The sequence below is a fragment of the Myzus persicae genome, unplaced genomic scaffold (assembly GCF_001856785.1).
Source record: "Myzus persicae strain clone G006 unplaced genomic scaffold, MPER_G0061.0, whole genome shotgun sequence".
Lineage (NCBI taxonomy): Eukaryota > Metazoa > Arthropoda > Insecta > Hemiptera > Aphididae > Myzus > Myzus persicae.
In genome coordinates, this window is record NW_019103863.1 from 136,958 (window position 1) to 164,241 (window position 27,284).

The window sequence follows — 27,284 nt, forward strand, 5'->3', positions numbered from 1 at the left end:
TTATTATAACAATCGTTTAAAAGAATATAATATAGATAATATATATATTAGACAAGTACCACTAAAATGGCAGAATATAAAATTTGCAGTTATTGATTATATCTACAGCAATACGTCAATTATAGATAACCATTTATTTTTATATTTTATAACAATACAAATAAAATATACTTTGTATCCATCTACCAAAATCAACATTAGTTGTTCTCGATTGCTATTATTTTAAAAATAATAATTCTACAAGGACTTAAAATACTCACTGACCATATATTTAAGACTAAAATCAAATCATATAAACTTGATGTTATAGTAGAATGGTATAATATTAACAAAATAATTATAATGAAAACTGTTGGTACAAATTATTTATCAAATAGATGAACTTATTTTGTGTTTGATAATTAATTACTCTCTTTAAGGTGTTTGATTGATAGTTATATAACATTTTAAATTGTTGAAATCTAGGCAAACATTTAATAGGTTAGATTTGTAACTAGAGCTAGGATTTATATAAGATAATAAATGGTAAAGTATGCATAATATTTTTAAAAATATTCAAAATGATGCAAAAAAAATATTTCAAATTATAGTAAGTATTATATTATAAGTTCTAAAAACTTCGCTAGAAAATTTTTGAACAAGTTTTCATAATTTAGCACCTTCACATTGAACTTTAGACATTCTGTGAAATCATTTGTATAAATGTTACACTAAATTTCACTCACAAAATATTAATAATAATAAAATAAATTATGCCAAAAATAAATATGATAGAAATTCAAAAGTCTTTAGTCAATAATATAATAATACAGTTACACCACGTATACAAAGGGTTTAAAGTATGAAATGCAGAAATATTTGATGATGATGATATTTTGTTGGATTAATTTTTATAGAATTTGTAAGTTTAGATGTTAATATACTGGGAATTTAAATACATAGTTGATCAGTTTTCACATCTTGTAGAATCGTAGTTTGAATAACAGTTATTAAAATGCCAAATAATATATATTTATATCCACATCATCTGGTACTAAAGTGAGCGAAGCGAGAGTGCGACACTTGTATAGGTAATCTGCAATACCTGATCTCTGGTCCCTGCTTGGGATTTTTACTAATTTTTTTAATTTATATGGAATTATTGGTATTATAATGTTTGTGTAACATTGAGACATTGAGTATATAATATATTATATGCACATATGATGTAGATAGAAATTTTAAAGGTACATAATAGTTATTATATTACTCATGACATCGAGGCAAGTGTCTATAATGTTGCTCTATGAAGGATCAGTATAATTGAGTAGGTATGTACAGTATTATCATTATATATTTATATCAATAAATTAAAAAAAAATGTAATTAGATATTCGTAAAAAGATCATGATAATAATAATAATAACAATAAGAATAATAATTAAGTAAAAAACATAATAGTAGTTTTTTACGAGTAGTTTTTTCTGAGTATGGACATAGTACATCAAGCTTTATATACATTATAATACATTAATTATATAATATAAAAATTAATTCAAGCAAATTAACACAGTAGCATAGGTACGTAATATTACAAAATGAACTCTTTTTCATTTACAGAACAGCGAGGTTTGATATCGTTGCAGTTCGTGTTTGGACTGTATTGTTTTGGCGTAGCTGGGCCAGGGTGAAACACAGCCGACGTGGGTTGCGGAACGAGCCGTATCCACTTGTTGTGCTTTTCTCGGTCAGCCCCTTCTGAAACCGATTAATGAAAATCCAGACTTATAATTTATTTATCAAATCGTTTGTTACGCGGTTCTATATTACGAGTGTTTTGAGGTATACAAAAAATTGTCTTTGTATTTCATATTGCTTGGACAATAAAATAATACAGTATCTATACATCATGCTTATTAAACATTTTTGGGTTTGAATTACAGTGTAAATCGTTATAGGCATACATGCTTAATCCGTTGACTTTAAATTTTAGTTAAGTTTAAATTAATCCATCATATAGCTTATTATTAATTTATAATCGTATATTTCATTGTATTCATGTAAGTAAAATGTATCTGCATGAAATATTATCTTATTACGTTGATACATGGAATATATTGGTAGGAAATTTTAAACCTATTGATGGGAATTTTGTATTGTAAATAATTTAATTTTAATACGTGCTGAAAAAGATGCCCCGAAACATCAACATAATACATTTCACATTATCAGGACAATTGTATATATATTATATATTTAAAATATGTAATAATTAGTGTGTATTTGACCTTTTAACCACGTGCGGCCCCTAATAACAATTGCACGTGGCTCGTGGGTAAAATTTATAATTTGTATGAAAATATAGACATTATGTATAAAAACCACGAACTAAGATGGTATGCACTTGAAATGGTGTATTGAAACTTTGTTTGTTTGAAGATAGTTTATTAAATTAATACCTATACCTACCTAATCTACTTAAATTACCTAACAGTTATTAGGTACCTACCTTAAATAATCTAAATTTGATGTGACTATACATTTTTGTTTGAAATAAAATAAGGTTTAAATTGTGGTCCGAGAAAAATGTTTATTTATTTTTCGGCACTTGACAGCATCAAAAAGGTTGCTGAGTTGCAGACCTCTGATGTATAATATTGACCTATATTGACATTATACCCCATCATTATAAAATAAAAGTTTATTTTTTCATTTTAAAGTCTATTTTTTTTATCCAATATAAATTTGAAGAAATATGACCTACGGGCTACGACATAACATGTGATGTTGATTTTTAATATGGGCAAATATTATATTTTCTCTGTAAAATAAATGTATAGACTCGTACTTATCTATTGTACACAATAGGAAGATTGCATTTTTATCATTGGAAGTCGTAGACTATCAACTTACTTTGCATCGATTTCTTCTTCTCGGTTTAGCGATTCCAGTATTACATACAAAACCCTTAATTGTTCTTCGGAAATTCCTTGTCATAAAACAATACAGCAAAGGATTGATTGCTGAATTTGCATGGCCTAAAAGTAGTGTAAAAGGATACCACTTCATTAAATACTCCTAAAAAAAATGAATGTTATATAATATATATCGTATGAATAAATACAAAATAGTTTGGTGCAATAATCGCAAATACCTGATCTAGACCAAATTTATCAAGTGTGATATCTAAATCTAAGAAAAGTGTTAATAAGTTGTATGGTAACCAACACAATGCAAATATTACTGCTAAGACAAAGAGTATTCTTGCTACTCTACGTCTCTCACGTACCATTCTGACCTGAAAATTAAAATACAATTTATAGGTGCTAATTATTTATTGAGTTTTTTTGAAATTGTTTTTAGGAAAATATAGCAAAGTAGTTAAAAATAAAACAATATAAAATATTTTGATACTTAAATAATGGCAAAATTAAAATCAGGTTAAATTGATTATTTTAATAATTCATATTAAATTATTGTGTGAAATGTAAACATCTGAATAACACAACTTATTTGTTTTATAACAAATTAAAATTTATAATTTCACAATTATTTCATTTCTGCTCAAAATGTATAACTAGGCAATTATTAAGAACAATTGAATTTGTTAAACAGTATAAAATATAAATTATATTATACATATATAATATATATAAATAGGTCGTTTTATAAACATGGACGAAAACTATTTAGAAATAACTTTATTGAAGAATTTTTTTGCATCAAAGTCTATATTTTTTTATTAATGTCTATTGTACATAATATACTCCGAATTAAGTGTGAAACACAATATCGGGCATATGACAGGGAGGCTGTGGAGACAAGCGTGAATGGCACTTTGCCTGTGTTCTTAATGTTTATAATGCGTTTTAAGTACCTAAAATGCGTCGTTCGAAATTAAGACACACCATGATTAACACATACACCAAATCCCGTAAACCATTAAAAATAAGGATATAACGGATAACAACAAAAATAAAATCAGAGAGCCCACGAAAATAGAATAAAAATATTACTCATTTAAATTCCGTTCACGTTTATGAAACATCCTATATAATAATATATTGATTAACCTGTTGAACACTTATCATGCCCTGCTGGTCATCAAATGGTGGTCGTACGGCCCATAGTCTTCGACCCATCAATGTGTAGGCTCCAGTCACTAGAAAACCAGGTGTAGCATACACCAGAACAAAACATAGAATACCTGTAAATTGCAATGGATTTTTACTTTTTGAACTGTAGGTATATATTTTAAACATTTTTTGTAATTTTATTTCTTTCATTAACACCTATTATAGATAAAGATAAGTCTTATAACATAAAATGTACCATAAACGTGTTTAGATAACGTAGATTTTGCATGTGGATTTCCCCAGTCCTCTATGCACCAGGCCAAACCATATCTATGGACAGCATCGATTAGTATTGGATCATCTCCCAACTCCACAGATTCTGTTTGACGGACCCATAAAACTGGGCCGAATATAGTCATGGACACAAGCCATAAAGCAAGTATGACCTGTCAATAAACAATCAGATACATTAACTTAAAAAGTAAATCACATTTTTTTTCAGTTTAAAATTCATGCATATTTATAAAAAAATAAGTGACCAGTACCTAACTAAAATGATAATTTAGAAAAAATTCTGAATTATTAGATAATGGAGATCCGTATTCCATTAGTTCAGTTTATGTTCTTAATGTATGAAAAAATGTTTAAGATGGGTTGAAAAATTATAAGGAAGTAAGTATATGTGTACACACATATTATTGATGACTGATGAGTAATTAAGTTCTTATCTCAAGGTAAACTTAATAGTTTCAACGAGGACGACTTCTGGCTGTAGCTCTATAAATTAAAATTCAGAAAGTGAAATTTCGACCGATGAATATGAAAAATTATTATTTGGACAAAAAATTATTTTGATGTTATTTAAAAATTAAAAAATCTTAGAGAAGATAAAATGTACTAAATATTTATAAAAAATTCAAGCAATATTATATTATTTGCTGTAGGCACTACCATAATATGTATGGTTTGGGTTTGATATCATTTTTAACTCTGAGTATTAAGTCTTGCAAATGTAATACGAGAATCCGCATGGAAGATTTTACATTAAAAAAAAAATATATCGGAAATATAAAATCATCACTGTTTATATTCATTTTTTATTAGAACTTCAATTTTTAACAAAATTGAATATTCAAACCAAAAGTAACGATTATTGTTCATTGATCTGTTTTTTAAATTCAAAATAGTATTAAATATCCGAGACGTCTTGTTAAATTTAAATTATTTTTTTCTATAGGTACACAAGCGATGTTTTTAACAAAATTAAGTTCAACGTACCAAATCAAGAAAATACTAATAATAATATAGGTACATATAGAACAACATAATTATGTATATCCTCAAAACAAAATGCTGACCCACCAGTTTCCTTCGTACAGAAAAAATGTTTTCACTCACAATGATTTGAATTAAAATTGAACTGTTCAATTACAATGACCTACCCAATGATGAGATATACTTGAAAAGTTGAAACCATTATACAGCAGAAGAGAGTTTTCCGGTCATAAAAAAAATCCATACATTTATATAATTCGCACACATACAACAATGGTTTGTTTAAAAGTCACAGGAAGTGTATTTCAAGAATTGTATAATTTCGGGTTTTGAACAAATTTATAATCTTCGTTAAAATGTATGTAAGTATGGTGTCTGAAGTGCTTACATTGTATAGTTGTATTTGTACAAACCTTGAATAAATCAACTCTGCGCAAACACGCAATATAATTTGTGAAATGCAAAATGTACAATTTTAACTTTTATGTGTATCATAATATTGTATTTGAATATTAGTTCTATTTTTGAACAAATATATATATTTTTAGACACTTTCGAATGCATTAAATACCACTTGAAAGTTAAAAACATTTTTTCGAGTGAGTTATTTTATTTATTTGTTTTATTTAAATTAATTTTGATTGACATTTATTAAAACACCTACCTAATGAAATATCTGTTTGAAAAATTCGATAAGGTGATTTTATAATAACGAACAATGTTTTGAGTGAGGTTATCTGAGAGGAGAGATAACAGGTGTTTCTAGTACCCGGTCTGTATGCGTGGTCAAATAATATACCACATTCATATTGTGCGGCGTAATGTATAGGCAATATAGGTACATTACTTTGTTACAGCATTAACATTTAAAATGTTATTTGACGTAATATCATTGATTATAAATAGTAGTACTATTTATAATCAATGGTGATATGCTGTAATCTTGAAAGAATATTAACTGTACTGTTTTATAAACGTAATGAACATAAATTCAAAAATTAGAGTTTCGTAAGCATGCTCAGCGTGGCCCAAATATTATGTTTGAAATAAATAATTTTAAATGATCATAATAAAAATCCAAGTGGAGTTACGTATCTGACCGGGCATATTCAAACACATCATTTATGATCACCTGAACGTGTAATAATGATTTAATATTTTGGAAAATCTGGAATTATTTAAATCATTGCTTTTTATCTTCTTTTAGTTCTACAATAATTTAAAAACACACTTTATTTTAACTCAAATATTTGATTACAGTATCATACAACATTATATTATTGGAAGTGTAGTTTTGGCATATTGTATTATTTTTGTTTTTATAGTATTATCTGACAACGTTAAAACAATTTTTTTAGACGTATTGTATTATTTGCATCAATGTCATTTTTAAAACGATACAAATAACAATTATTTGTACATAACGTTATATTCAACTTACGTATATGGTTGATTTTCGATTGAGTACTTTTCTGAATGACATCGAATGTTCGATAGCTAAATATCTATCGATACTCATTGCAGCTATAGTAAAAACGCTTGCTCCAACTGAAACACCTATCAATAAAATGATATAATATTTATTAAACAGAAATGTAACAAAAAAACCTAAGACTTAGACATTGTATGTCTAATTTCTTTACATTCATATCTATTTTAGACGTTTATAACCTCCAATTTTTAAGTGTCACGACTTACGACACTGCATTAAACTATATTCCAAAAATTGTACAAGAAATATAGTTATTATAATTTTCATTTTATGTTCTACATTTGTCACCATTTTCTAACAATATTAGGAAATAATGAAATCAAATTGGACGATTCATTGAATTGACCACAATTTTTGTGGCGGTGTTCAAACTGGTGCGTTATATTACAACATTATTTAAGTAAATGATAGCTAGATGATCAATTGATTTTACAAAAATATCATTGTGGGCTCATATTTTTATTATTTTGGGAAATAATGATGATCGATATGACCACACGTCTTAGATTATCATAATATTTTTCTCGATATTATTTTCTAATTACAGAACGAATTTATTGCTATCAGAAATTTATTTCTATAGAATTTATTAAGAACTCTTTGTTTAAAATATACATGTATCAATATTTACTTTAGGAAAAGGAGCAGTTTTTCTACCTGCATGATAATGTATTGTTTTTCAACAACATTTCAAATACTACGCCGTTCATTTCTATGGTTTTTCCTCCACAGTGATTATAATCCTTGCGTTTTGAAAGCTTTATCCTAGTGGCTACTCATATAATATTTGGACAGTGGTACTGCAAGCCACGTTCACGTTTTGTTATTTTATTTTACATTAGCATATTAATTGGTTCAAATGTAATTTAATTATAATTTTCCCATGTAGAAATTATACACGAATGTAAAATCATCTATCTGTTATTAGGGCAAGTGATTAATAAATTGCGTACTTAACATAATAATACAAATGAAACATTTTAGGTGAATCTAACAGTATTTTGTTTGTATGTGTTGACAAGTGTATCTTGACGATCTTGGCTTAAAAAAAAAAATTGAAAAAATATTCTAATAATGATTTACAAATTTGAAGTTGTATCTAAGACTACTTTTATTAAGTTGTATATGATGCGTGTTATTTTTGAAAAGAAATTCTTTTGCTGATAATTCTTAAAGTTATTTGTTTTTTTTTTATTGTATTAATCTATTTCGTCTCACTGTAGTCACATGTGGACTTTTACTAATCCTTCGAGCCTATAGTAGAAAAAAATAGTAAGGTGGTAGAATGTTTTTTTCACCTTTTTGTTTGGCAAGTTTCAAACTTTAATTAGAAAAAGTTATTTGTTTATTACTAGATTACGGTTGTCAGTGATGAAGTACTCAAAAGCAATTGTTTTTAAGGTGATTTTATTCAAAATCATTGATATTAAGACAAATATTTGATTGTATTGCTTGCCATTGCTAATTTGCATTGCATGAATGTAGCTAAAAATTATTGATTGGCATTCAAAAAAAAAGAAGGAAAAGCTTAAAATAGTAATATTATGTTAGGTTAGGAATTGGTTATTCCCGGGAACTTCATTTGTCGGGTATAATTTGTTAGGTGTTCCTGGAATTTCCAGGAAACACGCCAGAATTTGTGGAAATAGTAAATCATTTGTATTGTGGAAACGAATTATAATTTTCGCATCATATAATATTATGGGGTATTTCATTTTAATACTTAAGTTTTTCTTTGCTACACTTTAGTATGAAAATAACTTAAAAAGCTTAAAAATATGAAATACTGAACATTAGGTTTGAATTGGTATATTTATAGTACCTATGTACCTATGTATGTTTCTACTTATTCTGGAGAGATTGGTGGGTTTTTTTACAATTTTTTTTTACATTCATTACAATTCTCTATTTTTTTTTTTTATTACATTTGTTCCAAAAATGAAATAAACAAACAATAAAACTACGTAGGTACTATTTTTTTTTTTTTAAATTCAATGTTTTATGTAATTACAAAATAAATAATATTAAATAATAAATAATATGTAACATAGATGGCAAAAGATTAAGACCAAAAACAAGAAACGTGGCTTAGCGTGGCGCGTTGGCTGCTACCAGTTCGGGAATGCGACTGGGAGTAAGTAACGGCCATAGCTACTAGCTCTCGGATGGGTGACCACCCGGGTTCATAGTAGTTAAAAACCTTGCCACACATACATGTGTTTGCTACCTACCGTAACAACCCAAAACAATCGTAAAAACAACCTACCGTACCAACCTTACCCCTACCACAGTTCATAACCCCTACAACAGCTAATGGCTTTAGTCGCCGGGCTTAAGTTCAATAAAAAAAAAAAAAAAACAAGAAACATACGAAGAAAGGACTTTTCAGCAATAAAACCTCAGAGGTACTAAATAAAAATGTTGTCCAACAACTATTTCATAACTTTTGGTAATAATAAAATATTTAAAAAGAATTCCTATAAATACATAAATGCATTTATTATTTCTAAAATATTTAAAAAAAATTTTAAAATTCAAAATGTCACTATTAATTAATATAAGTTCCTAAATAGGTATTACGAAACCAGGAGATAACACTGAAAGTTAATATACGCAATACCAAATTAAATATACGAATTTATATTTCTAGACGTCTTGTCAACATCCTGAGAAAGGTTTTTGGGACACCACGACAAACTTAAAAAACCAGAACACTTGAAGTCCATGTTTAGGGGCACCTAAAATGTATAACTGCTCAAGTCAGCATCCATTATAACTAGATATAACTTGATCAAATTAATGTGGGGGGGCTGGTCGTTGGGTTAGGTTTTCCATAGGTTTGATCAGCTGGATTGTACCTTTTTAATATAATGCCTAGTCGTCTCTATTTATTGTTCCAGGATGACCAAATATATTAATAATAATACAGTATAGTAGGTTCATAATAATATTAACTGTATAGTATAATATCAGCTTTGAAATATTCTTTAAGTATTATAACTACGGTATGAAGTTTATTTATTACCATGCACCCACTAATTACGCATTGTAAAGTTTTTTCAAATATTTTATTTTTTATTCTATACATTTCCATATATTTTAATCAAATAATGTTGTACCTCGTTGTGTCTGTTAAAATTTGTAAATGTCAAACGTAAAATATAGTTTAAATTATTCATTTTTAATATTATTAAATTCTGAGTGCATTATTTAGTTTTTGTCTATAGTTATTTTTTTCTAACCAAAAGAGTTAAGACAGAAGGATTTGATCTAAAAGTGTAATTTAGTTCTTTTTAATGATTGAACAATTTATTTTGTTGATACTTCAAACTAAAGAAATGTTTTTTTTCTAATTGGCCTTGGTAACTTCTCAAGATTTTATGCGTATTTCACATAATAATATTTTATTTTGGGTGCTACGATTTAATCACATTTCGGTCCCCGAGCATTCTAAATCGGTCATTAACAAATCGATAGTTTGATCTAAAAAAAAACTACTGACAAATTTAGAAAATTGGCGAGAAAGATAATTAATTTGTTATAGTTCAAAGCTACACAGGGCGATGCAACAAGTATGCTCACCCAAATTGTTTTCTTTAATAATGAAGTTTTTCAAAATCTGATTTTTGGAGTCTTTAAATATACTCAAAGACCATATTTTCATATTCTTGAGATTTTTTGTGCCACTTAACGAGTGTCCTGTGGCGATACGAACCTTTGTTTTTCAAATGAGAACCCCACTTTTTTCTTTAAATTATTTAGCGGATAATTTTTTTGATAATTTTGATATATCAAAATCAAAATTCGGATTAGTGATTTCCAGGTTATTGAACAATTTGTACTATAGTCCATAATATGGATATGCTTATACAGTTCTACACATGAAAAAAGAAAAATAACTAAATAAATCAAGAAGGATTTTACTTGCTATTTACCTAAGTGTTTGACTAAATGAATATAAAATTACGTATTACTTTTTATTATGTGTATAGACTATAGATAACAACGTATCCTTATATCATTCTTCCCTATTATAAAGGTATTTCTGTGTTATTCATAAAGTGTTTTTAATCATCAATGTTAGCATTGTTTATTAATTTTTCAATAGCATTTTATATTTTTTATATTTAATTTCTATGTCTATCAAATATAAATTAACAATATTAAAAAATAAAACGTAAGAATGTAATTAGTCGTTTGCACTGTGGTCTACAACATACAATTGTTCATTCAATAGATTTAAATTTATTACTTAAAAGTTAAAATATTGAATCCAGTTTTTCCGTTTTCCAATGATTAACTGAAGTAACCAAACCGTCTAATAAACCTTTCTAAAGTCGTTAATTTACTATCCATCTTTATCAATTCACTAGTATGGTTATCTTGCACTGACATAAACAGTCTAATGACGTCATTAATCGTGTGTTCAGATCGCGTATTATGAAAACTAGACTAGTGGATTTCACAATAGTTCGCATAGCCACTTGTTTCAGCATTGTTGAATAGGAATTATAATTTTGAAACTAAATGGGTATCACTGAATAATAACAAAACTCAAGCGCAGACGGAAAACACACCCCCTCGCTACAAGAGACTGTATAAATCGTTATTATTTTTTTTTTTACTTAAACACTTGAAGGTTTTTTATTTTTCTTAAAAATACAATTTTCATTCTATTTTTTAGAAACTGACGTTTACATTTTACAAGAAATCCATAGACCAGTTATATTATACCTTGTAAATACGATGTCAATTTGCACATTGTCTCGCCGTACAGCCACAAACCGGTCACCGACTGTCCAACGGCCATTGGCATGCATATGAATGTCACTAGAAGATCGGCGATGGACAAGTTCACCAAAAAGTAATTGGTCACACTGTAAATATTAAAAAATCAAACTTCAAGGTTCACTTCTTGTTTATTGTAAAAACAATTTTTTTTTGGAATGCCAGTGAATGGTATTACATATTATTAGGTATTTTTCACCACCGCCACCAATTTGCATTAGGTAGTACCCGCCTATAGTTATTACTCATGAGATATTAGTACACTTGAGCATTATAAACATATTAATGTTACTATACAAATAATATTTTATTTCGCATTCGTTCAATATTTGACTTGAGTTTTTAATTTTTATGCTGTTTATCAGTTTTTTGATTTTATCGGACGTACACGTCGGGTATACCAATAATTCAATAACAGCGTTGAAACGACGTGACGCATCAAAATAATAACACCTATTCAATTGTATAATTTGATCTACCACGTCGGTCATCGTATCGTGTCATCAACTAAATTACATTAGTATAATACCTCTATTCAGACAGAAAAGTGGGTAGTTCAAAATCACGCTCTTCGAACATTAATTACTCCAGTGAGTATTGAGTTTTGTTTATAGTAATGTTGATTGTGTTTTGTCTTCGATTTCTTTCTCTAATTATGGTACCTATATACGGCTCTAAGGCTATTATGTACTTAATATACTCATAATATGCCCAATAGATTTATATATTCCAATTTTACTCTGCGCGGTGACAAAAAGCAACAGTTGTCTGCTCGCCATAATAGATATTAGTATGTAAAAAGTTATCAAATACCGCACATGCGTCTTTAAATTGTCGATAGAAAAATAAAATAAAAATGTTTACCCATTTGTAACCTAAATAGATGACTATATGGTTCTTGTTTGTTTCATAAGTATTACAGCGTGATTATTGTAATATGAACATTATTACAATTATTTTTAATTAGGTACAACATGCTTGTACAAATGTAAAAACTTACAAACAAAAACAAAATTTCAGAGATAGAACATTTGAGATTTTAAAAATTCTTCTGTTTATACAGAAATAATGTTCAAATTTCCGAGGAAATGGTACTCATGTTTCACTGCCATGTGTTTAAATTCACGGAAATGACGCTGCCAACCGATTCAATTATTGCCTGATGACTAGCTTTCATATTAATATTATACGTGGAAAATTACTCTATATTTGGACGTTATTCCGATGTGTCGCTAAATATGGTTTTGAAAACCGAGTGGAGAATATTTGTCATTTCGTATAGCTGAGACATAACTTTAAGTCTTATGGTCTTAATACAAACTCAAAAAACAAAAAAATAAATATGACCAAAATTTCAGTTATTATTTGGATTTTAGTAGTCGATCGAATTTTTGAAATTCACTCGACTAACGAGAACCTGCTTGGAATATGTTTACAATTAGATACTTTTTCTTATTAACCCTGACTAACGGTTAAGATTCTTCGAAAATAACTTAACTATGTTTAGTTGGTTGCAAAAACATCAGTTGACGTTTTAACTTGACACCGAATTTTCCTTTGTCACAAGTACGAAATACCGTCAGCAACACTGTACTTTTTGTTTGCTGTCAGTAATTTTAATTTCAAAACAGAGTGACTAAATGTATTAGAGCATTTTTCAAATAAAATATATAATGAGTACATTTTTTTTACAACACTTAGATAAAACATTTTTTTAAATCTTAAACAGAAGTATGCTTAACTTTATGCAAACAATTTTTTATAAATAATTAATAATTTACGAGTTTCAAAACTCTAATAATACATTTTTTTTTATACCTACCTACCTACCTGTATTTACGATTATGCTGTAACAACGTAGTTATAAAATATTGATAATATATTACGGTACAACTGCAAATTTCAGTCTACAATCATAACAATTTCTTTTATCGGTGTAATGAGAGGAGTGATTATTAGTTATGGGTTAGGCGGGTTAGGTATTGCTTTATTTTCTAGCGGTTATAATATTTTGTTGATATTTAAAAGCCTTGTCCGAAAAAAACTTCCTTACAATGGAGTTACAAAAAAAAATTTCAACGATTGCATAATTAGGTTGCGTAAAAAAATATTATTTATTGTCCTTCCTTCAAAAAAATACTGTAAATCATTAAGGTCCGGTCCCCAATTAAACACTATATATAGGTACATTCGTCATGTGTTTAAGGAAAACCCTTAGGCCCACAACTGTCTGCACGCACTACAAAACAACATAACAGTATACTACCTGTATACGTAAATTACTGTTACAATTAATCATTAATTGCAAAAAACACCTGCGAAAATCAACGCATATACATGCCATTGAATAATGAACATTCGGTTTTTATTGCCGCGAATTGTTCGTGCACAAAAAAACCAATAAGTTCTCGACACTTGCTTTCCAACCATGGGCCTTGTACCCACTACCGGACAAGCAATGAGTTTATAGAAAGCGTAACAACATGCAGAGGGCGCTTTTTCATTACTCGAAAACGAACGGCAGTGCTGGGTATCGGGGTAGTATATATATGTATGTTTATAGATTGTCGTATTTTCTCGCAAAGATGGCCCACATCACTGCGAGATATTGTTACGTCACTCGTAATGCTATTGGCATACACGGTTCTCATCCAGTAGTATAATATTAAAGGTCTGTGGTTACAACCGAAAATATCATATTATACCTATGATGTATGCGGACGCAGTGTGCTCGTATTTTCTGGCACTTGTCGCGCCGTAATGAATTTCAATACGATTAAAACACCATATTATAATATGGACTCCGACTAACTATAATATAATACATAATATTATGGTATTCAGATACTGTTTATGTTTTTTTTTTCTTAATTTTCTTAATAAACAATATTACGGCCCCGATCGAAGGACGATTTATCGTGATTTGCCATCGCATAATCAATAAACGAACTATCAGGAGACATATTCGCTTAAACGTTTCCGAATGACTGTCGATAATATGGCTATTAAATATGTTTATTTGCGTGTGCCAGTTAATAAATAAGATAATTATCATACGTATAATGTCATTATAAAAGTGTTCTCAGTGATGTCCTGGTCCAACCACTCCTCACAGGGAATCAACCGTAGACGGGATACCTTCGGCCAGTCGGCCTCCTCATTATAATATATCCAAGACTAGTGCCAATATATTATAGTCTTAATTGGTGAAAAATATTTTCATACATGATATTTTAATATTGTGTGATAAATTATACGAGAATATCGTAAGTTACTTTACAGTCGTAAGAAACTTCATCATAATTTTGAATATGATATTCTGCTGTTGATCGCCGAGTACAACTATGTAATATATTCATCGAAACCAATTTGTTTTTCGTTGATTTGAAGACGCTATTTAATGTAGGTATTCAAGCGATTATTGTAACTGATGGAAAAAAAACCCAAGGGGAATCATGTATTGATTTTTCAATCTTTTCGACCAAGAAAAAAAAATGTTTCCACCATACATCAAAGCAAATATATTAAAAAAAGGGAACTCTTTCCGTTGTACAGTATTATAGGTGTCCACTGTACCGAGGTCATTGATTGGGAAATGGAAGTATTAAATTTGAGTTCGACGATAAATCATTGCACACGAATAAAGATTCCGGTGGATTCTGTCTGTCCTCCTGATTATCCGTGACAAATTCTTGTAAAAATAAGTATGTGTCTAATATGTATATTTAAAATTTTTAAATAGCTATATAATAACAGTCTATGAGGAACACCCAGTATTTAATTTTTAAACTTTATTATTGAGCAAATATTTTTTATCGATGATGGTTAAAAAACTAAAATTGAAAATTGAAAATTTATCATGCCTATAAATAGCTCAAAAAGAGTCGAACTATTTTGAAAATTAAATTTATGGTTTATTTAACAATAACAATTAAATCGAGTTATGGTTATTTGTTTTTGAATTATAATTTATAACAAAGTAAGAAATTTGATTTTGCCAAAACTGGTTTTGAGTAAAAATGTCCATTCGACTATAATTTTATTTTATTTTCCCCAATTATTCTGAAAGTACCAACCAGATTCACTTTTTTCTAGCAGATAAAATATTAATAAAGAAAATAAAAAGCACTTTTGCACTATAAAAAGGGTTTTCAAACAAAAAAAAATACACTGCATATATTTTGTAATATCATATTTTTTTAAATAACATGCATGTATACTTAATATTGTTTGTATATATTTAAGATTAATTGCTTCAATTAAACAAGGTTATGTTGACATTTTATTATTTTATCCTCGTGGAAAAAAAACGGAAATTGGCTTAATGAAATGCACACATGCTTCTGTTTGTCAACATTTTTATTTCTTATTAATTATGATGTTTGCGTAAATATGATTTATTACTTTAAAATCTAAATAATATTTTTCTTTCTTGTATGAATTGAGTTAAACACTTTATTATTCACTATTCTTTTTGACGTTAATCTCTCATGTTATTAAATTATTATTATAAAAATAAAGCTCTTTTCATGTTTGGTGTTACTGTGTGTAATTCTTCTAACTCCTTTAGTAAATTTCCATTTATTTTCATCACCAAGACTTATCAAGAATATGCTACAATTTTGCATACAATGGTAGGCTACAATACTGCTGGTAATTAAAATCACATTGGAGCTGTTAAAAAACGGTTTTTTTATAGGTACTAGTTTTAAATTATTTCAAAGTATTCCGATTATAATAAAATTAGTAGCTTTTTAAATCTTAAGTCCTTATCCGCAAAAGAAGATATTCATATGTTGTTTTAAAAAATATATATATAATTGAATGGAATAGATGATTCAAATCTCTTGAGTCTTATTAACTTCGAAATTAATTGTCATATCCATAGTATTAGAGAACCCTGTTTATTTTATATTGATCATGGGTCTCCTTTTCAGGGTATATGCTGTTCTAACAAATTGATATTGAATGAAATAATGGTAATTATGTTAACATTGACTTTGATTATTTTTGCTTTGATACATAATATCGTAATTATTATTACATATCATTATTAATATATTGTTTTATTGACACTGATTTGTTATTATTTCAGCCTGGTGAGTGAAAACTCTATCGCCCGCCACCCAGGTTTCTTATTTCAAAGCCGTCCAAATAATAAATATGTCACTTTAACAATCTAATAATTTAACGGATCCCGGAAAATAAATGTACCATCATTATTATGATAGGTATCTACCATAAGTATTTTTTTAAGGAAAAATTATGCCTCTTTTTAATTTTAATTTTGTTTGTTTAATTATTATTATTAATATTCAAATGACCTAATTTATATTAATGCGTATCTATATATCATTATGTAGGTACACTGTTTTTAAAACACATTATTATTATACAAATTAAAAAATGAATTATTATCACTTATATACTATATAGTGTTGTTATTATTTCTATACATATAATTAAGCAATGAATTATTGTCACTTATATAATATCATACTAATTGTTATTATTATTGTTATTATTATTATGGATGGTGGCAATAAAACAAACCCGAGTGGCGATAAAGTTTTCACGTGCTTAACCGGTCGTAGGTACCATTTTTTCTTTTGTGATTTTAGTCATTAAATAATTTTGTAATTTTTAATTACTGCACCTATATTTTGTATTTTGACTTGGGTGTATGTCTGTAACCAAATAAATAAATAAATAAATAACCGTCTGGATTCGCTGTAGCGTTTTATCCATTTGTTCGCGTTTAATGCCGTTTACTAAGTCTGAGCTTTGATACACTTATAGAATTACTATCGAAAACACGTAGGTACCTATACATTTATTTTACGAGGTATTTCCAACATGTTATGTTTCGCGTTTTATGCGTTTTAGTGTGTGTTACTCGATACAGCTGCGATGCTTTATAGTTTATAGTTTACACCTATAATTCCAGATAATATAGATATGTGTATAGGTGTTGTTTCCCGTGATAATAATCTGTATAGGAAGTAACTATTTTTAATTAATTTTTTGTCCTTGTTTTTTTGTTCTTTTGGAATCAAAGTAGCCATAGGTTATAATATAGATTTTAATGATACAGTATATATGTCATACATGTAACTATACCATTAATTGTAATAATTTATGTTTTACATAAAACGATCATACATATAAATATAAATTTAAATTTATTTTTAAGGGGTAAGACGCTGTTGGCATAAGAACAAATTAAAGTATTACAATATGGTTTTGACATATAATTACTAGTTGAAAAAATTACGAATGCTCAGTTATTTTAGCTTGTTTTTAATGCCTTGAAAAAAAAATCAACATCATGTGTTTCAGAGAAAAAAAATTAGCATCCTTACCTACCTAAATACTATGAAAAACCAATAGTATGTTAAAAAAATAAATGCACAGTAACAATAGATTTTCGATCACAATGTATATAAACGGCCCCGCTGGACTCTGAAAAATTATCTGCAAGTGATAATGACACCTAATTCTTAAAAGTCATTGTCTTTGGAAAACGTATCAATCTACATATGAATACATTTTTTTTTTAAGTAACCGTTCAAAATAATGTTTATAAAACTCCATGAATACAACTTACCAATAATACTTACAGATAATTAAATACACAAAACAATAGTGAATCATTAGTGAATCATTATAACTATGAGATAATAGTAAAATGCGTGATATTGTGTTATAGGTAGGTAAATAATATTATTTATTATTAATTATTATTGAATATTGATGTACTATACATTGATTAATTGATTTGATTGGATTACAATTAGGTTAATTTTTTTTACGTTAATGTTAACTGATAAATTAGTATACGTATTTTTTTTTATTTAACCCATTCACAACAGTGGCTATTGGGTGATATTGACAACATGAAATTACATAGGTACAGAAACGTTGAAATATAACAACGCTCAATAATTATAATAAAAATACCACTGTAGTACTAGGTGAAGCGGTTACGTTGGGGTGAGTTATACCTCTTTGAGTACATTAACGGCGATAGTCAATTCGATTGAGACGGAAATAGAGTTAGGGTCCTGAGTGATTCCGGAAACATAGAATTTTCACAGTCCTGGATGAAATACCTATACAGCATTTGATGACAATATATTTGATATTAATACGGACGCCGCATGTAGTGCATATTGGGTGTCCTCTTTGGCCATTAAGAAACTACCTTGTTACTATTAATGTGACATTTATGTGTAGCAAATTCTTAGTCTAATGACTTCGTACTTTCTAGATTATTCGAGAGAGAGAGAGAGAGAGAGAGAAAGAGAGAAAGGCCAGTTTAGTGGATTGAGGAGACCATTGTTGGTGCTATGCAAGTGTGCATTTGTTTTTAATTAAGGCTATAAGTGTATCATTACGCTATACAATTTCGGAAAGAAGTGTTTGTGTGGATGATATTGCATCACATATATATATAATATCAAATTATCATCATATTTTATCATGTTAATAGCTTCCATATATGTATTGAAATTAAAATTACCATACTTAGTACCATAATAATACAAAATGTGTTCCAAAATGATTTCATGGTTTTGTAAAAATAAATATACTACCAACTTAAGACGTGTATAATATATACTATGTAAATATTAAATACAATATTGGGTTTATTCTTACATTATAGTTGAGTTATAAACATAATTTCAATAATTTTTAATCATTCAAATGAAATGAGTAAATAATTGAACAACAGTATATCCACTCAAAAAATTAAATTCTAGAAGTAAAATGTTTAAATTTTATTTTATAACGTTTCGAGCTTTGTCTTATTGATTTTGTGTTTCATTCTAAAATTTAAATATAATATGAAATGTATTTATATATAATATTACTTTATTAATATTTGAAGCTATTTCATCTTTAAACAGAACACAGTATAATAGTATATATTATATAAAAGTCGTTCAATTGAATGGAAAATATTTAATTTTTGATTAAAATATGAAGTATGTAAATATAATTAAAACAAATTAAAACAAATTAAAATAAAATATGTTGTTAATATGACGGTATTCATATATTAATGACATAATCATTTGATAGTATTTAATACTACCGACTTAAATTTATATGAGTTCACATTATAATTCTTGTATCAATCTAAACATTTAGAAATAAATCAAATATTAAATAATTGGAACGTTTAAAACTCCAATTATAAAAATATATTAAAAATTGTAATAACAATACTAAAGAATATAATGACTTAAAATTAATTTTTATGTTCTTTCATATCAAGTAAGTGACGTACACCTACTTTAATTGTCCGTATTATGATGGCTGACACACTTTCATTAAAAGGTATTTTTAACTGTGAATTGTTCAATGAATGATTTTTTTTTTTCATGAACAGTTTTAAGTAAAAAAATAATTTGTGTCTATATCTATAGTTATTACAATATCGCGAAACAAATTTAACTTAAATATTTAAAGATTTTATTATTTAGTAATTTCTTAATCCATTTTGTGTTTCGTTTATAATGATAGTATTATATCGGACGAGTTACTTAAAAAATAAAGTAAACACAATAATAACGATCGGCAGACGAATCCAAAAAAATCCTGTATTGGACCATTGAATGGAAGTTTTTTTTTAGAAATCTGTACAAAAGAAAAAATATATATTTTCTATACAGCTTTGATTTCCAGTTGAAGTAACGTGGGTGTACCATTAAGACGAAAACCCAAGTGCATAAATTGTTCGTACCAAACGTTTATACTCGCGGGGTCATAAATATTATATACCTATGTCCTATACAGTATACAAAATATAATATGTATATACGATGGTCTCTTTACCACATTCTCATGGAAGGAGAACTATGCACCTTACTTCGTATTGCTTTTGTCAGCTTTTGTATTTGTGTTGAAAATTCAAAACCTTTTTTAACATTTTCTCAATATTGTCTCGATAAATTATCGCTCATAATACTATCACTAATAGTATTATGATTAGCGGGATGATGGTTGCACAGTACTTTGTGGCCCATTATTTTCAATTCGTTATTTCTCTTAAGGATTCGATGTCATATAAATTTTAAAATGAATTATTTTTCTCTGTGAACTATTGGGTTATCTTTGGAAAAAGTGAGAGGCCGTAATCATCCACTCATGAAAGAAATAACTGCATACTCGTAATTTTATCACATTCAATTCAATAGTATTCACTGCAAAATTATTATCATTTGCAAAAACAATAATAATATTATTCAGGGACGGAGATGCCCGATATTCTGATTTTGAAAGGATGGTGAATGTGTCTTGGGCGGAGAAACGCCCATGTACCAGTTTGGCAGTACTTTATATTATAATAATATTATGTGAAACAATGGCTTGACCTTTATGTATCACCGAATTTCTCTTTCTTCCACGTTGGTTTTCATCGACCAAAACTTTATCAATATAAACATAAAACAATGCATATTAATTAATCATTGTGCGGTAAGTATGTATTGATGTTTGGAGATTTGAGCAACTCAAGTTTTAGAAAATACATTACTTTTTTATGCCCAGTGTAACTGCGTATAAGTACACTATTACATTTTGATTGACTCGAAACAAACTATTCGGCGATGGCCCTTAGTGGCATTATTTTTTTATATGGACATATAAGAGGTACTCGAGTTTATAATAATTATTATTTAACCTTTATTATGGTTTTAGTTTATTTTCTTATCGTTATTACCGGACGTCGAAGTGTATAAAATATTATAATATGACGGCCTATGAAACAATCTATTATTATATTATAAGTGTACATATTATATGCATATTATTATAATAGCACTTAAATGGGGGAATGTGATTGAATTTATTGAATACTACAGTGTCACGTCTATATCAGCTATGTATTTATGTATTTCATAACAATTCAGCCCAAGTCTCAAAATACACAGAGTTAGTTTGTATCATATGATACTAATACTAACAATAATATCTTAATAATAATAATATAAGAATTCGATTCACTCGATGAAAAATGTATGGACATCTCATTAAAGGTTTGTTTTCAAGTCATATTAGAGGATCGAAGGGAGAATTGAATAGATGATTAGATGAGGAAATTGGAATAATAAAGAGAGGACTGGAAGAGCATGACGTATCTAGTATATGACGAGGTGGAACATTACAACTTATTTGTGAAACAAATAAGCAGGAGTACGGCGATCAATCGAGTTAGATTAAAGTTTAGTAGTAATAAATGATATATTCACAATGTGTTTCCGATTAGCAAGGTTATGTGCATTAAAAACTTTACGGATAGGGTCATAACCATGTGCAGGACAAGGGCATTTAGAGAATAAGCGGAAAACGATAGAAATTTGCGTTGAACCTTTTCAACCACAAGGGAATCTATAGATAACCGAGGGTCCCAAATAGTAGATTCGTACCTAATCTAGAATAGGTCGGACCAAGGGCCGATAGTGCGTATCTTTAACCGACGGTCCGATTTTAACTCAGATGAGATACATCGGGCGAATCCGAGGCTTTTAAAATATGCTTCACAACAGATCTAATACCCATTACCTAAAACATTTTCATTAGATGAAAATATATATATATTGAATTAAACATGCAGGTATTGAATACCGATTCGAATGAATTACCACTAACCATGCAGTAAATTACGCAAACACGTATCAATTACATTTCGTTACAATCGATCGTAATAACACGAACATAATATCAATATTATGAAGTGTTTGAATTTTTTTAGTTGAAATGATACTATGAAAGTCAACAGAAACACGACGGTTTTGATATTATCGAATTGACGGCTGCGAGACGTACGAAATAATATTAGGTAGTTCCCATTTAAACGCCAATAATTATTTAAGTGCATCTCAACAGCTCACCTATGCCGAATTTAACACAAAGAGCCCACCCGAGTAATGCATAAAACGTTATACGTCATGCCTAGTACGGGTCACCAGTATTCACGCTCGTTCGTGTGAACTGTACTGTCAACCACAAGGTTTATACATCAGGGGCGTCATTTCAGTTTTTTTTCTGGGCGTGCAAACTTTTAGGCAGGCCAATTTTGATATTTCACCAGGCCATTAAAAAAAAAATATATTTATATGTTTAAATGTATTGAACCTATGCAAACCTATGTAAATATTTTCTCCTTGCCTTTTATAATTCTAATTGAAACTCATAACGACTAATGCAACTTTTAAATGGCTAGCGGTTCAGAGAATTAAGAGCTTATAAGCAATTAAAGCAACCAGCTAAAGCCATTTCACTAGTATTTGAAAAAAAGGCAAATAAGGTATAATCAATAGACCTCACAAACCAAAAATGTATAAAAACTTGAAAAAAAAAATATTTCATTTATAATATTACCTGTATATGAAATCATAATATTGTATAAGTTGATTATAACAGCGCATTGGAGTATTAATGGGGGGACCAATTGTTAACATTTTTTAATTTAGTGGAGCCGTTGCACACAGTGCCCCCCCCCCCCAAAAAAAAATGACGCCACTGGTATACATCGTTCTTTTTATCAGTGATATTAAACTATTGTATATTTAAAATTCGAATATATTTTATGGCAAAGTTTATAATATAAAAGTAAGACTCCTGTATAGGTAACACAGCTACGAACGTATGATTGACAATTTTTTATAATACGTGTGCTATTTACACTGTCGTTTGTACGATTATTGGAGAGTCGAATGTTGTTCTATATTTTTGGATTGTTTCACAGAATATTATGAAAGTTTTCATTTAATTATGACGTTATGAATCAGAAAAATTAGATCATTGACAACATGCCGAAGCTTCTGTGCTTTGCACTTGTGTCCGGTGTGCACCTAATATTGACCATAAGAGATTAATCATAATTTTATTTTTGAAATACATTACATGAAAAAAATCACATGAAGTATCATATTATTATACTGTACGTAAAAAGCCTACCTACCACACCCCGTGATCATAATACAGTTGATATAATATGGGTGGGTCCATTTTCCTCCAAAAATAAGATACTGTTTTCCTCCACAAAAGAAAAACAGTATCCATTTTCCTCCAATTGTTAAAATATTTGGCTACATTTTAGCTAGAAACAGTGATGAAGTGTTGTGTTCCGTATTATAAAGGGAGAGCGAAGAACATCGTAAAGTAGTAACTTTAATTAAGTTTAATTTACACACGTAAGTACTTACATATTTTATTTTGTTTATAAATGTTTATAGTAATTTGAAGGTAATTAAAAAAAAAATACATAATATTACTTAAAAAATAATTATAATATATTCTTAAACCCTTAAAGGAAGAAAATGGTCGTGATTTATTCTATTTTTTTTTTAATAGGCAGTGCAGTGTAAGGAAATGGTTTCTCATTATTGAAGGACTAAGTCAACTACTTACTAATATTAATTATTATAATAGTATATTTTGTATGGGAGTATAAAATGATGTAGATTTCAAACCTAACTGTTTACAATTAAATCTCAAAAAAAAGCCACTTCGACATTTTATAAATTGTACTTTTTTTCAAATTCAATGTGTTACGTAAAGACAATTTGTAAACCTGGAGAGGACCATTTTCATTCGTAAATGTGTTGAAAAAAGCAGACATAGTCAATTTCCTGGTCTAATGTTTAAATATCATCTAAATGTCATGAGTATTTTTTTGTCAAGACCGTCCTAAAAGGTCAATTCTTGACTATTCTTCTTATCACCATTTTTCCAACGAAATCGCTTAAAGAGATTTCACATGAAGTCGATTTTATTATCACGTCCTCTGGGTGTCGTTTGATTGATGGTTCTCTGCAATTGACAATCTTTTTTCCATCTGATCTGGGCTTTTTTTGTAAAATAAAAACTCAACGATTGTAGTACTTATGTAGTGTACCTACCCTGAATTCTGATACATGTGTATACATAACATGTTTTATTGGGAAAGTTTCAATGTGATTTATTTTTATCTTTACATTATTTTTCGTACTTAAAGTTTAAAAAAAAAGTAAAACAATTCAATTTACAGGCATAATATTGTATTCCAGCAAAAATAATATGATTATTTAGTACAATATAAGTATATATTTAGAATTAAAATGTAATTAAAAGTAGACTTATTTATTTTAATATTATTTAAAATTATTACTTTGAAATACATCAATTATATGATTAAATACTTTATTCAAAAATAACTAGTTTAAACTTTAAATAACTACCTACTATGAAATTCCATTAACTAATACATTATTTTTTTGAGAACTTCTGTGTTTTAAAGTTTAGAAATTAGCTGGTAACCACCTATGTATGCAATTTAATTCAACACTAAAAATTCAATTTTTACTCAATGGCTGAAACTTTTAGGTTCTTTTACTTCCAAAAAAAAACAAATTTAACCACAGTAATGCGTTCAAACCATGACTTTTAAACCGTCACATTTTATAAAACTTTACCACTTTGGGAACATAAAAATCAAACAGAAAATGTTTATCTCCTCCATAACACTCTTTGAAGTCCGATAAGGTTTGTATCGTAGACATGAGTAAAGATATTATCACTGACATCTTCATATGTTTATATTTTTGGTCACAAATAATTAATTCTCATCGTATTATACAGGATAATAATAGACTATCTCAAAAAGTATTTAACATTTTGAACATATGGTTTTAAAAAGTTTGAAGTCATTATAAACCTACATTGTTTATAATTTTAATTATTTTTTTTTAAATTACAGAATACATTTTTTTCTACGATTCTAATGATTCAAAAACCATAAAAATGAAAAATAGAAAAAATACACTTTATTCCAAAATTGTTACTATTGAAATAACTACCTTGTTCATAAAATACGATAAAAGATTTTAGTCTGTATTTTATTTGACATTTATGCTTTGAAAGTAGCTAGCGTATTCTTACCAGCTACAGGTGGTTATAACATAAATATAAAAGCAAATATTATAAAGCTCCTAGTAAAATATAAAATAACGTTGTCGAGGTATTACGATCACTCCATGTGTTGTATTGAATAACATCAAACTTTTAGAATTTTGTGTTTGAATAATGTAAAATTCGCAGATTTTAAGACTACTGGTAGTATACCAATTTCACATGCATACAATATATACTATTTTAAGGTAAACATCACACAATACCATTGGATAACACTTATTTATATTTATTTCAAATCTGTTTTTTATTCTTTCGAGTAGTCAGCTTATCAAAGTTACAAACTAGGTGATATCTAAGCATACTTAACCTCATATTTTTTTCTTAACGCGTACATATACTATTCAAATTTTGAGTTTTTGTATTTTTAAGTATACCTACTCAAGGACTATATTTTTTCAAATACTTAAGGTCCTCTAAGTACACTTAAAAGTTCTAAAAATCAAAATTCGAATAAATCCATTGATAAAGAAAAAAATCGAGGGTGCTCATGCTTGTTGATTTACTTTGTATAATCAATGTGTACGCAAGTATTGTTAATGCTTTTGAGGGGTGTGATGGGTATTATGTTGTTATGTGAGATTAATAGAGTTAAATTTTTGTATATAGTCATATATATTTTACGTGATTTATTAATTTATGTCTTAATCTATATAAATTTGACTGTGTCTCAATTTATTACAGCTGTGTTATTATTCAACGTTAAATTATTAATCTATCACGATAAGTAAAGACCTACGGATTTTTTTGTTTTATTTAATTATTTCCGATAATTTGTAGGAAACCCCAAACCGATGGAAATGAAATAATATGCGTCGTGACTTGTGTATAGTGTACACATTACGTTCGGTAATGTAAGTTATACGAAGTGTTTGATGTCACTGCAGAAACTACGAAAAACCAATAACTACGACCAAACGTGGAGGCAATCAGTCGTCAACCATGGCGTTTTATATCGTCTGAATAAGTATAAAGATAATCTAAAAGGTAGGTTTGCTCTTAAAAGGTATACCTAATAATGTCCTAGTTATGTCCATAGCACACTAATGCAAATTCAAATGTATAATAGCCCGAATAGGTACGAACAAACCAAAGTTTTGAGTGAAAACATCGGTGCACACGAATTGCGTACCAAAACAGGTAGACGAACCTTTTTGAACGAATTGCGTCCCGGACGCAATTCGTGTTACCTTTTAATTTAACATTTTTTTTTTGAGCTTTCCAGTGGTTTCCAAATTTATTTTTGATTTTGATATTTTTAAATTTAAAAAAAATAATAATAATAATAATTAAATAGGTATCATTAACATAATAATGTTAAGTGAAAACTTGTTTTTAGTGGTTTGTACTTTTGGGCCGGAGCTATACATGGCGTATTAGCCGTGTTTAGTCTAGAAAAACAACGAGTACCTAGAAAAGCAATAAGACAAAGAATACTATTTTTAGAAAATAAAATTAAACAATTAAACAATAATGAGATTACAATTAAAGACTATGTTAATACATTAGCCAATAAATATAAATACAGAAAATGATATTATTATATTTTTACAATTATTAAATTTACATTTTTTTATAATAGGTATGTGATTGATTATGACATTATATTTTTACAATTCAATTTTAATTTTTTTTTATAAATAAGTATATTATTATGACTTATAATTTATATTATTATGATATTATAATATTTTTACAATTATTAAATTAAAATT

General features: G+C 28.1%; 1 protein-coding gene across 2 annotated transcripts in view; it reads right to left on the reverse strand.

Moving 5' to 3' along the window:
• LOC111035575 (orexin receptor type 2-like) overlaps nt 1–27,284 on the reverse strand; it is a 52,328-nt gene continuing 25,044 nt past the window's right edge. Inside the window, exons 2-8 of one of the 2 annotated variants that reach the window (XM_022317249.1) lie at nt 11,557–11,699; nt 6,772–6,887; nt 4,312–4,501; nt 4,053–4,186; nt 3,134–3,277; nt 2,893–3,057; nt 1–1,744 (exon numbers count right to left, since the gene is read on the reverse strand). In XM_022317249.1, the coding sequence (XP_022172941.1) occupies nt 1,571–1,744; nt 2,893–3,057; nt 3,134–3,277; nt 4,053–4,186; nt 4,312–4,501; nt 6,772–6,887; nt 11,557–11,699 (1,066 nt within the window). In that variant the 3' untranslated portion in view covers nt 1–1,570. The remainder of the gene's footprint in view (nt 1,745–2,892; nt 3,058–3,133; nt 3,278–4,052; nt 4,187–4,311; nt 4,502–6,771; nt 6,888–11,556; nt 11,700–27,284) is intronic. The other variant, XM_022317250.1, reaches the window with a different exon arrangement.